Source organism: Lissotriton helveticus, chromosome 3_2, assembly GCF_964261635.1.
Source record: "Lissotriton helveticus chromosome 3_2, aLisHel1.1, whole genome shotgun sequence".
Lineage (NCBI taxonomy): Eukaryota > Metazoa > Chordata > Amphibia > Caudata > Salamandridae > Lissotriton > Lissotriton helveticus.
The window spans coordinates 253,688,134-253,701,685 of record NC_136062.1 but is presented as its reverse complement, the minus strand read 5'-3'; the positions used below and the strand labels follow the sequence as shown (position 1 = coordinate 253,701,685).

The 13,552-nt window shown below is 43.1% G+C and overlaps 1 protein-coding gene across 2 annotated transcripts in view; it reads right to left on the bottom strand.

Moving 5' to 3' along the window:
* The window catches only part of UBE2Q2 (ubiquitin conjugating enzyme E2 Q2), a 758,043-nt gene that overhangs the window by 90,020 nt on the left and 654,471 nt on the right, over positions 1–13,552 (bottom strand). For both annotated transcript variants that reach the window (XM_078685153.1, XM_078685152.1), the window contains exon 11: positions 11,013–11,108. In XM_078685153.1, coding sequence (XP_078541279.1) covers positions 11,013–11,108 — 96 coding nt within the window. The remainder of the gene's footprint in view (positions 1–11,012; positions 11,109–13,552) is intronic.

Genomic DNA, 13,552 nt, shown 5'->3' with positions numbered 1-13,552 from the left:
CCCCCTGTTTTTGTATGTAATACATTGCCGTCATGTTGTCTGTACGGATTAAGACAACTTTGTTGAGGAGCTGTGGTTGAAATGATTCCAGCACTAGAGAGATCGCTAACAATTCCAGATAGTTGATGTGGAACTGTTTTTGTTGAGAGGTCCATAACCCTTGAGTGGTATGGTCTTTGAGATGTGCTTCCCATCCGATGAGCGACGCATCTGTTAGCACTATTTGTGGAAGTGGCTCGAGGAACGACCGTCCTTTGGCAAGGTTTTTTGTGCTCCACCACTGCAGAGAGCGATGGGTGCGGTCGTCTACCAACACCAGATCTGTTAGTTGACCTTGAGCTTGGTTCCACTGTTGTGCTAGACATTACTGTAATGGACGCATTTGTAGTTTCGCATGAGGGACGAGAAAAATGCATTATGCCATCATTCCTATTAGTTGTATGAACACTCTTGCTGGTAGAGTGCGCTGTGGTTGAAATTTTTGAACTAGTGTTCGTATAGCGTTTATCCTGATGGGATTGGGATAAGCTTTGGCTTACTGTTGCCCTCAGATATTGCTGCATTGTAGACGGTTGGAGGTGGGATTTGGTTAGAGTTACTGTGAATCCTAGTTCGTGAAGCAACTGTATTGTGCGAAGCGTGTGTTGCACACAGCTGTTTTGGGAGTTTGCTTTTATAAGCCAATCGTCTAGGTTGGGGAAGACATGAATTTGTTGTCTTCTGAGATGAGCTGCAACTACTGCGAGGCATTTTGTAAAGACTCTGGGTGCTGTGGTGACTCAGAATGGAAGCACCTTGAACTGGTAATGTTGGCCATCTACCACGAATCTGAGATATTTCTTGTGAGAGGGATGCATTGGAATTTGGAAGTAGGCGTCTTTTAGATCTATAGTGGAGAGAAAGTCGCCTTGCTGAAGTAATGGAAGCACTTGTTGTAAAGGGACTATGTGGAAGTGGTCTGAAAGAATGTACCAGTTTAACAGTCTGAGATCCAATATTGGTCTTAGAGAGCCGTCCTTTTTTGGGATCAGGAAGTAAAGGGAGTAAACTCCTGTCCCTTGATGGATTAGAGGAACTGGCTCTATTGCATCCTTTTGTAACATTTCCAAGACTTCTTGTTTGAGGAGCACTAATGTCTAATGACATTGGGCGCTGTCTTGGAGGAATGTTGGGAGGTGTAGAAGTGAGTTCCAGGCAATAACCATACTGGATCATTTGTCTTACCCACTTGTCTGTTGTGATGGAATTCCAGACAGGTAGGAACTGTAAGATGCGTCCTCCGACAGGAGTGGGATGATCCGGGGGAAGCGTAGGGAAGTCACTGTTTGTTGTTAGGGGAGTTGCGGGTGTTGTTACCTCTGCCTCTACCCTTGTTAACTTTGTAACCTCCTTTATTGTATCCCCTAGAACAGTAGCCTTGGTTTGGACTTTTATAGGAGGATGTAGGGTGTTCTGATGTGGTAGTTTTGGACCCTGCTATGTAAAAGCAGCACCAAAAGTTACCTCTGGCAGATGGTGACTGCAGGGCCCCCAAAGATTTAGCTGTTTCTGTATCTTTTTACATTTTTTCTAAAGATGCATCAACTGCAGTTCCAAAAAGGTGCTGTTGATCACATGGTTGATTTAGAATTGTATTTTGCACCTCTTGTTTAAAACCAGACACTCTAAGCCATGCGTGTCTACATAGTAGCACACTAGTGTTTATGGCACGTGTCGCGGTGTCTGCTGCATCTAGTGCACATTTTATTGAAGTATTGGTAATTAGTTTGCCTTCTTGTACAAGCTCATTAGCTTTGTGTCTTTGTACTCTGGTGGAAGGTGTTGAATGAGTTTTTCTAGCTCATCATAGTGAGCCCTGTCATATCTTGCTAGCAGGGCTTGTGTGTTTGCAATTTTCCATGAATTAGCCGCCTGAGACGCCATACGTTTTCCTGATGCGTCTAATAGCTTAGATTCTTTGTCAGGAGGTGGTGCATCACCTGATGCCTGGAAGTTTGCCGTTTTACGTGCATTGGCTACCACTAAAGAATCTAAGGGAAGTTGGCCCTTAATATAGATAGGGTCACTAGGGGCTGCTTTATATTTTTGATCAATTCTGGGGTTAAGAACCCTAGCTCCGACTGGGTCTTAAAAAACCTCAGGAGCATGTCTAATAAGGCCTTGTAGCATAGGCAATACATGTGTAGATTTTTGTGGTTGCGCGAAAGTTTCTAGCAAAAAGTCCTCTTGCACAGGGTCTGAATGGAGTTTGACTTTGTGGTATGTAGCTGCCCCATTAATTAGTTGTGCAAACCCCACATTATCATCTGGTGGGGATGGCTTTATGGCGTAGAAATCTGGATCATTAGTTATATCAGGATCCGTGTTATAATTATGCCATGGGTCTAACTCCTGTGGTGAATTGACAGGACCTAATGGCATTACATCATCATCTACATCTCCATGCCCTTGTGAATCATCACTATGCTCTAAATGTGGAGAGTGTGGTGGTGAAATTATTAAGTTAGGGTTATCAGGTGGTGGGGGTGAAGGAGAAGTGTTAGTAGACATGTGAATCTTTTTTGGAGGAACTGGAACTTGTTGTAAATGTTCTGGTTTCCTCTTTGCAGGCAGCTTGGTGACTATAGTACCAGTCTTTGGGTGGATAAATATATAGTTTGCTTTGGATCTGGGAAGAAAAGGTCTTCAGACTCCGCAGACTTGCTTGGCGTCGAAGAATTGTCCTTAGAACTTGATTTTGGGTGTTTTGGGACATTGTCCGGTACCACAGCCTTAGTCGGTTCTGAAGTTTTCGGTGCCTTGTATTTTGATGGCACGAAGGTTTTTTCTATATGCTTCGGAGCCGAAGGTTTTTCAGTTTGTTTCGGACCCGAAACTTTATCTGTTTTTTCCCGGTTCCGGGGGTTTATCCGGCTTTTTCGGTGTCTATGCTTTATCGATTTGCTTTGGCGCCGACTTTTTATTGGAGTCTTTTGGAGCAGAGGGGTCTTATGTTGGTTTCGGCAACAAGTGTTTTGTCGGTGTGGACATAAGAGGGCATGGCAACTCTAATGGTTGCGCCTTTAGGGCCGAGGGTGGTTTTTCAGCGCCGAGTGGTTGGCTCGAGCTGGATGGCTTTTATCTGACCTTCGGTGCCGAGCCCGAGGGCGGGGCGTTCGAAGTCTTGGTACGGTGTAAACCTTAGCCTGAAGGCGAAGGTGTTACCGGTGCAATTGTCTTGGGCTGGGTCGGGGTTTCAGTACATCCCTTTTGCCCGGAGTGATGTCATCATCGACCTCGGCGTTGTCTACTTCGGAGTCCATGATCTCTTTTGGCACTGGAAGGTCGGGACCTGGATTGAAGATGTCCGGAATGGAGCCTGTGCCTTGCTGCATGTCTCGGCGTCTAGCTAGACGATCCCGGACATTCTTTTTCGATTTGAATGAAAGGCAGGCTTCACAGTTGTCCTCTCGATGTTCTGGGGAGAGGCACAAATTGCAGCCAGGCACTGTGGACATTTTTTAAATGGAGTCCGTTCCATCAACGTCCGTCTAGATCGGCGCGGGCAGGCCCAACAGCCCGCGTCGACGTTTGCAGGCGTCGAAGAGTGATGGAAGCTTTCAAGGTGCGCGTCGAAGGCAAGCGATCAAAACAATACCGTCGGTAAATGTAATTGCGCGTCGAAGAGGTCTGGAAAAGGTGCCAAACCGGAGCGCAGCAAGTTTCATCCGAACCCGATGGCGGAAAAAAACAATCTAACGATGGAGCTGAAGCCCACGCGCACTCTGCACCGAAGGAGGAGTCACCGGTCTCGTGACTACAACACTTCTTCGAAGACAAAAACAACATGCAATCATCCGAGCCCAACACCAGATGGCGTTCTATGCAAAGTGTACAATCTGCAGCTCATATGCCTCGAACATATAATTATGTAGAGACAGAACTAGCCAGGATCTTGAACATGTCCGTACCGGATCATACCTAGTACAGTAAGGGCAGGTAGGATTGGTTTTTGAAGAGGAGACCATGAAACCTCCCAAGGAGGTGGATGACCAAGGCACCAGGGAAAAACATAGAACACCGTACGACGGACCACCAAGCGACGCATGAAGCCCACAGGATCTCCAGGCCCAGGTGAGATAAGCAAAGCTATATAATAGCATACAAGTATCCCACATGGTGTATGCATACCCCAAACAACGGGGAACATCTCTCAGGGAAATAAGCCAAGCCAAAAGAGCGCAGTAACAAACCGAACCCGTGAACATGAGTTCTGAGCCGTATGACATTACCGAGCGGAGCCACCGGCTCAATACCACAGTCAGAAGACACAGCAACCTGTGGAACACGGCCACAGCAGTAGAACAGGCAGATCAAAGCAGAACACATTCAAGGGATGCCAATAAAAGGGTAATCACCCTTGACCACAGAGAGCATCGAAAAGGTGCGAAATGAAAGAGTAAAACCACGGAAGACAGGCCTAAGAAGACCGAAGTGGGAGGGCAAAAGCCTGCAAGGCCGGTGAACCGCCAATTCGGCGTGAGCATTAAACAGAAACACCCCATCAAAGGGTAAGTCAACCAGTCACTCCTGGATATTTTCAGGGAAGACGCTTTCTCGCAACCAAGGGTGATGCCTTAAGGCAACAGAACCCGCCATAGCTCAACCCAAAGAATCCACAGTATCTAAGGCTAACCGGATTGTAAATTCGGCCAGGTCGCGGCCATCCCGGAGGATGTGAAGGAGATTAACGCGAGCACCTTCAGAGGTGGCAGAAAGCAAAGACTCTGCAGAGTGCCACAGGGCAGAGGTAGCCCGAGCCAAAACACACACTGTATTTAAGGACCGTAGGGCTGCACTAGTGGATGCAAAGATGTTCCTATCCCATGACTCAAGGAATCTGGACTCCCGAGAGGGAGGAAGAGTTAGAGGGGCAGGGAAGGAAAGGGAGTCTGCAACACAAACCCCTGCGCATCAGGGTGCACAAAAAGACAAACAGGATCATGTGGAGATGGACAGTGGCGGTGCAAAACTGAACGAGCCACCGGGTCACCTGAAGCAGGCCGGACCCAGGTACCCAAGAGGTCATCATAAAGAGAAGCCTCAAAGGGCAGAAGCGGCTCCACATTCGGGGACCCACGAGGAAGGACCTCAAGCAAGGGGTCCATAGACAAGGGGGCATAAGGGGGTTGCATGTTTAAAATGCGAGTAGCCAATGAGACCACTCTGAAAAAAGCAGCACCAGCCTCGGTAGCCCTCCGCGGAGTGGACAACAGCTCATCAGCGGGGAGGGGTGTAAGCTGACCCTCCCAAGACACTGAGGGTGCGACCAATGCCCCACAGAAGGAAGCCCCATTGAAGAATGAGGATCCTGATGGGGCTCCTGGGGAGATGAAGAGCCTGCCGGATCTGGGAGCTCCTGAGGAGGCTCCACAAATTCCAAGGGGGGCACTGGCAACAATACCTCCGGCGATGTCGGGCGTCAGGGTGGCGCCAAACTCTCTCCAGAGGCCTCTAGAGAAGAGTCCTCAACCCACGTTTAATTACTCACTTATACAGTCAGTCACGCACCTACTAAATCCTCCATCGAGACACTTATACACCCGCTCATTCTTCAATACAATTTGGCATAGATATATAAAACATATTTAAACTTTATAGAAACACACAGTCACTGGATGTTATCATCAGTGATGTCACGGACCATGTCATGAATGATGTAATATGTGACATCATCAGCAGTGCATTGCAGGAGCGTGAGTTCTAGTTAGCTGAACTAACTAGAACGGTGGAATTTCTATGGTTTTGTACGAGTGAAATGTCCAACTAAGTATAACGTCCCTGAAACCTATGTTTTTTTCAGGAATATATATATATATATATATATATATATATATATATATATATATATATATATATTCACTGAAAAAACCATAGGTTTCAGGAGTTATATAGTTAGGAATTAGTTTTTAAAAAACCTTTGAAATTCACTCAAAAAATTATAAGTTTTAGTGGTGTTATAGTTAGCTGCAACAAGGGGTGGTGATGGACAGAGTCTCTGAATTAAGCAGAGTACTCTCACCCAGTCAAGAGATCAGGGCTAGATCCAACACCGTTTTTTAGCTCATTGCACCATCCCAGTTTCAGAACCTGGCTGTATGCAAATTAGTCTGTCCCTGGCCCAGTGCATCATGGGAACAGGGCAGACCAGACTACAAAAGCCAATTCTTACACTGGGAAGGAAACAAGCTTCCGGGGACCGGTTTCTGGCATTACAGCCGTCTTCGGCCCGGCTTGCTTGAATCCTGATGGTGCAATGAGCAAGGGACTCACATCTGAGTATACCCTTCCACGCTTAGGGTGGACAAAATTAATTACAACAAGGGGTGGTGATGGACAGAGTCTCTGAATTAAGCAGAGTACTCTCACCCAGTCAAGAGATCAGGGCTAGATCCAACACCGTTTTTTAGCTCATTGCACCATCCCAGTTTCAGAACCTGGCTGTATGCAAATTAGTCTGTCCCTGGCCCAGTGCATCATGGGAACAGGGCAGACCAGACTACAAAAGCCAATTCTTACACTGGGAAGGAAACAAGCTTCCGGGTACCGGTTTCTGGCATCGTTTTTGGCCACTTAGGTGTGGCAGGGTATACTCAGACATGAGTCCCTTGCTCACTGCTCCATTAGGATTCAAGCAAGCCGGGCCGACGAGGCTGAAATGCCAGAAACCGGTCCCCGGTAGCTTGTATCCTTTCTGGTGAAGAATTGGCTTGGTAGTTTGGTCTGCCCTGTTCCCATGATGCACTGGGCCAGGGACAGACTAATTTGCATATAGCCAGGTTCTGAGCTGGGATGGGGCAGTGAGCTAAATAACGGTGATGGATCAAGCCCTGATCTTTGGACTGGGTAAAAGTGGTCTGCTTAATTCAGACACTCTGGTCATCACCACCCCCTTTTCTGAATCGTTTTTGGCCACTTAGGTGTGGCAGGGTATACTCAGACATGAGTCCCTTGCTCACTGCTCCATCAGGATTCAAGCAAGCCGGGCCGACGAGGCTGAAATGCCAGAAACCGGTCCCCGGTAGCTTGTATCCTTTCTGGTGAAGAATTGGCTTGGTAGTTTGGTCTGCCCTGTTCCCATGATGCACTGGGCCAGGGACAGACTAATTTGCATATAGCCAGGTTCTGAGCTGGGATGGGGCAGTGAGCTAAATAACGGTGATGGATCAAGCCCTGATCTTTGGACTGGGTAAAAGTGGTCTGCTTAATTCCGGCACTCTGGTCATCACCACCCCCTTTTCTGAATCGTTATAGTTAGCTGGACATTTTACTCATACAAAACCAATGAAATTGCTCCTATATAGTTAGTTGTACTAACTATATTTCGCGCACCCGCAATCCACTGCTGATGATGTCACATATTAGATCATTCATGACATGGTCAGTGACATCACTGATGACATCACTGATGACATCACTGATGACATCATCCAGTGAATGTGGTTTGCTTCATTATTTAAATATGCATTATATATATATAGCAATTTACATTGAAGAATGAGTGGATATATATAAATAAATATTTGGATGGAGAATTTAGTAGCAGTGTAATTGATTGTTTACTTGACCAATTTATAATGTCTCACTAAATATAGTGGATAGTGACTAAACTGTGTGAATATCTGTATCACTTTGTCAGTTGTTGTGTAAACTGATTCTACAGTTGGTTACTAGCTATGTGAAAGTCTATATTAGTTATTGATTAGTTAACTGAGTATTTGTATGGGAGTGTAAAAGTGTGTGTGGTTCGGTGGGGGGTGTGTGACTGTCCAAAGATGTGTGAATAGTTGATTCAGTAGATACATGAAGTTAAAACTACATGTTCTAACAGTTTGGGTGAGGGAATCTCTTCATGGGTGTGGTGATGAGCAAATTTATTTCTCAAAGGTACAGGTCCAACAAACTAGAAAAATAAAAGGCAGTGTATGTGTCAGTTGTTGTATGTAAATAAGTATACATAAGACACAATGATTGTGTGAGTGACTGTATGGATAACTGTATACTTGTAATAATGATTTTATAATTCACTAAGTATGACTTACTATCTAAATGAATAGAAGAAGTGGTGTTTGTATAAGTGTTTTGCTAAGTAAATATGTAAGTATGATCCATTGTTTGCATACGTGAGTAGGATGACTTCATATGTGAATAGGATGCGTGCTGTTGTTTAATGTCGATATAGATGTATAAGTATTTTTGATAGTGTTCTATTGTTCATTGACAGCATGTATGAGTGAATCCATAGGTAAGTGATTAGATGTGTGTATACATCTATGAATCACTGAGTGGATTTTTAGATACTTGTATTGCTGTGACAATGGATTTAAATATGATACTCTGTATTTTACAAACAGTGATGAAAAATTGTAATAGTGTATGAAAAGGTGTATGTGATTGTCACGTGGATGATGTCATCAGTGATGTCATCAGTGATGTCATTTGAGATGTCATCAGTGATGTCACTGACCATGTCATGAATGATCTAATATGTGACATCATCAGCAGTGGATTGCGGGTGCGCGAAATATAGTTAGTACAACTAACTATATAGGAGCAATTTCATTGGTTTTGTATGAGTAAAATGTCCAGCTAACTATAGCACCACTAAAACTTATAATTTTTTGAGTGAATTTCAAAGGTTTTTTAAAAACTAATTCCTAACTATATAACTCCTGAAACCTATGTTTTTTTCAGTGAATTTCAAAGGTTTTTTAAAAACTAATTCCTAACTATATAACTCCTGAAACCTATGTTTTTTTCAGTGAATTTCAAAGGTTTTTTAAATGCTGATTCCTAACTATATAAGGCCTGAAACCTATGTTTTTTTCAGTGAATTTCAAAGGTTTTTTAAATGCTAATTCTTAACTTTATAAGGCCTGAAACCTATGGTTTTTTCAGGGTTTTTAAAAAAAAAAAGTGATTGGTTAACTGGCTTATTAAGTGTATCTTAGTGAATACATATATTAGCGAGTAATGTTTAAATATTTAAATATATGCATGAGTGATGTAATATGTGACGTCATCAGCAGTGCATTGCAGACGTGCAAGTTATAGTGAGTCCAACTAACTATAACGTGGGAATTTCAATGGTTTTATGCGAGTACAATTTCTAGCTAACTATAACTGGTGTGAAACCTATGGTTTTTTCAGTGAATTTCAAAGTTTTTTTTAAATGCTAATACCTAACTATAACTGGTGTGTAACCTATGATTTTTTCAGTGAATATATATATATATATAAAATTTCTATGGCAAAATGAAAGCCCTCATTTTGTTCCTTTTCAAATTAAATGTATTAAGTGTTACCACTTTATTCCAATTAAGATGACTTCAGGTGTGCCATACTTTTGTCATAAGTAAGACTGTTAGCGTTCTAGTTGTTCTTTAGAACACTCTGGGACATTCTGTCATTGGGCTATAGTTGGGCTACATCTGGCTGATATTTGGGCTACATGTGGGCTCTTTTGTCTCTGGTGGCCATCTTGGGAGACGGCATATCAGAATTTTTTTAATGAAATATAAGAGGATTTGAGAAGTCACTCAAAATGTGCCCTAATTTTTCTTTCTTCAGCACTAATCATAATTTCTATGGCAAAATGAACCCCCTCATTTTGTTCCTTTGCAAATTAAATGTTTTAAATGTTAACACTTTATTCCAATCAAGATGACTTCAGGTGTGCCATACTTTTGTCATAAGTAAGACTGTTAGCGCTCTATTTGTTCTTTAGAACACTCTGGGACATTCTGTCATTGGGCTATAGTTGGGCTACATCTGGCTGATATTTGGGCTACATTTGGTTTTTCTTGTCTCTGGTGGCCATCTTTGGGCTACATTGGGCTACATTTGGCCTCTAACATATATATAGCCCAATGTAGCCCAATATATATTTTTTCAAAGTTAATTTTTGTAAAAACCACTGGAGCACATATCTTGAGAAATAGCAAAGGCACATCGGGCTACCAGTCCCTACAATTTTGCCAAGTTTGGTGGAAAACCATTCAGGAAGATTCCTCAACCGGCGCCAAAGTTATTCCCAATAGAATGTTCGATTTCCCTATGGAAAACAATCCTAACTATATATACCTACTGGCTATCGCCAGTAGGTAATATATCTCTCTCTCTCTCTCTCTCTCTATCTATCTATATACATAGATATATATACACACACACACACACACACACACACACACAGCAAACTAGCCTTGGCACTGAACTGTCACTGTGCACATACATATGAATGCCATCACTCACAGTGAAACACAGCTAATGGTTAAAGCTGGCTAACCTGCTGCCCCAATCTGTACGATGGAAGCAAAATGTGTTGAACACTGGAACATGCCAAGTCCGTCGGTAGGACTACATATGTGTATTTTGATTGATGTTTGAGAAAAAAAATTAAGTAGAAGACATTCTCAAAATACGATTATATATGGAGACTTGTAGAGTTACCGGCTAAAAATAATTCAGTAAAGACAATTGGAAGCTACAAATCAAAAAACAGCATTGCAAAAGAGCAAACTGCTTAAATATACTTAATATTTGTTGCTACTTGACACTGCTGCATTGGTTCACAATACATTTTAAAACGTCCCGTCCAAAAATAAGAGTCAATGTTAGCGCATTTTAAGTATCTAGTTAGCTGCCACATACATTAAAAAACAGAATGTGCTATACATCCTTACCACATTTTACACCTGGGAACATTGTAACAGATTATAGAATAGAGGGAAAAGAACAAAGCCACAGGAGCAGGAACAAACTGCAGGAGTGAGGAGAGTTTCACAAACGACTGCATTTATTTCTTGCATCCTTACAAAGTTCTAGGGCTCCCTGTGAGTTGGGTTAATACTGCTATATGGGGTTCTTGATACATGGGAAGGAAGTTCAATATCTAAGGTTATGTTTGTTAATACACACACACACACACCCCATCACAGCAAATCTCAAACCAAAATATTTAAAAATAGTTTTACCTTATTGGCTCCAAACTGTACTCTGGCTTTTCCTTTAACTAAAGTGGCATTGATTTGCATGATCACTGATTCGATTGAATAGGCACTACTCCAGCCCTAAAATTAAAATGAACGATTACACAAGAGACATTAATATTCAAAATATGTGGTTACATTATATGTGTACTTGGTATATCGCATTTCACAGAGCTAACACTCGAACAAGTATATATATATATAGTGATTGTAGTTACGGTGCAGATGTACTTTTCATTGAAAATGCATTTTTTGATGTGCCTATATCTTTTTGGATTCTCATAAAATTTGGCAGTTTACTAGATAATCAGCTACACTTCTGCATGCAAAGGTTTGTGATGTTTCGTCCAAAGTGGGGGTGGGGGGGGGGGGGGGGGTGCGCGGGTGAGAAAGAGTTAAGGAATTATGGGTTGAGAAGCGGTTTCCCATTATTTTGCTCACACCTACAGTCCAAACTGCTGAATGGATTTACACCAAGCTTGGCATTAAAGTATAACTTTACTTGAACTGTGCTTTTGTCGTTTTAGTGTAAATCAGTTCATTTGTTTTTGAGATATTAATGTTTAAAGCAGAGCAGGGTTTAAAGAGCTAACACTTTAATAAGTCTTCACTGTTTAGGACTCACAAATAATTTGCACATGTGAGCATTTAAGAAAAAATGCAATTCTGATTAGACAAATTAATTAACTATTGTTGCTACTTCCGGTTTGGACGGCAGTCCAGAAAGGGTGCTGCTGCACATCGGTATCATGTACAGCCGTAGATCACATGCTTTGCATAGACTGTAAAGCAGTGAGCGGATGTGCAAAACAAGGTTCTAAGGACTGTTTGGCTAACTTGTAATACTTGATGGGCTTGAATATCCATGCTCTAGTGTTTAGCAAAGGTGTGAGCATTCATGAAGTAGCTGCTTTGCGTATGCATGCTAATGGCATTTTACCCAAGAAAGCCAATGCAGCCCCTCTCTTTCTCGTGGTGCGTACCCTCGAGGCATTTGCATAAGGCCAGGTCTAAACTGGGGTGGCATGGTGAGCAAAAGAATGATGGATTTAACCCAGATCTCTTGGCTGGGGGTTAATGTTTTGATTTGTTCTGCATTCCATCCATCAATTGTGTGTCTTTTGCTTTCTCGCACTAAGGGCGCCAGGTATGCCCAAGCGTGGGTCCTGGGCTCAATGTGCCACTGGAATCAAGCTATCCTGGCTGAAGGGAGGTGAAACCCTGAAACCGGTCCTAGGATGCTTGTTTCCGGTCCAGGGAGGACCTGGCTTGGCAGTTCGGGCTGGACTATTCCCATGAGGCACAGGGTCAAGACTGATTTGCATATGGCTGGGTCTAAACTGGGGTGGCATGGTGAGCAAAAGAACAATGGATTTAACCCAGATCTCTTGACTGGGGGTAAGGAATATGCTACTTACAAGTATGCATCTGTTCTTGGCATGTAGGGCTGCTGACAATCATATCTGTGCATAGATCGCCGCCTAGTGTTGGGTCCGGATGATTGCACATTGCTGTCCTGGAAGAGTCTTCGAAGTATCACGAGATAGGTGGCTCCTCCCTTGGACTACATTGCGCATGGGCATCCTCTCCATCCTCAGATTGTTTTTCGCCATTGTGGCAGAGATGGAGTATAGTACAGTAAGAGATGTCCATGCAAAGAGTGAATGCTGCAGCTACGACAGGCACCGGGGAGGTGGGTGGGCGATATGAATGTCAGCAGCCCTACATGCCAAGAACAGATGCATACTGGTAAGAAGCATATTCCGTTCGAGGCATGTGGGCTGCTGAATTCATATCTGTGCATAAAATGTATAGCAGTATCTCCCTTAGCGGTGGCTACCTGTGTCAGCTGCAGCAGTCTGGAAAAGAGTTTTGAGAACAGCCTGTCCTACAGCAGCTTGCTGTTTTGAATGTACATCTACACAATAGTGTTTTGTAAATGTATGTGTGGTTGACCATGTGGCTGCTCTACAAATTTCGTGTAAAGGAATATTTCCCAGGAAAGCCATGGATGCCCCTAGCTTACGTGTGGAATGCGCTCTAGGGGGGACTGTTAAGGTGCGTTTTGCCTTCAAACAACATATTTGGATGCACTTAACTATCCATCTGGCTATACCTGATTTTGAAATAGGATTACCCTTGTGTTGTGGGGAGAAGGCAACAAACAATTGTTTTGTTTTCCGAAATGTTATGTAATATAGCAGAGCTCTTTTGACATCAAGGGTATGCAAGGCCCTTTCAGCTACTGTTTGTGGGTTCTGAAAGAACACTGGCAGTTCTATAGTTTGATTTATATGGAAATGGGATACCACCTTTGGCATGAATTTAGGGTTTGTTCTAAGAACTACTCTATTTGCATGTACTTGAATGAATGGCTCTTGAATAGTTAGGGCTTGCAGCTCACTAACTCTTCGAAGCGAAGTAATGGCAATAAGGAAAGCCACTTTCCAAGTAAGAAATTGTAGTTCGCATGAGTGCAGTGGTTCAAAGAGTGGTGCCATTAGTCTGGTGAACACAACGTTTAG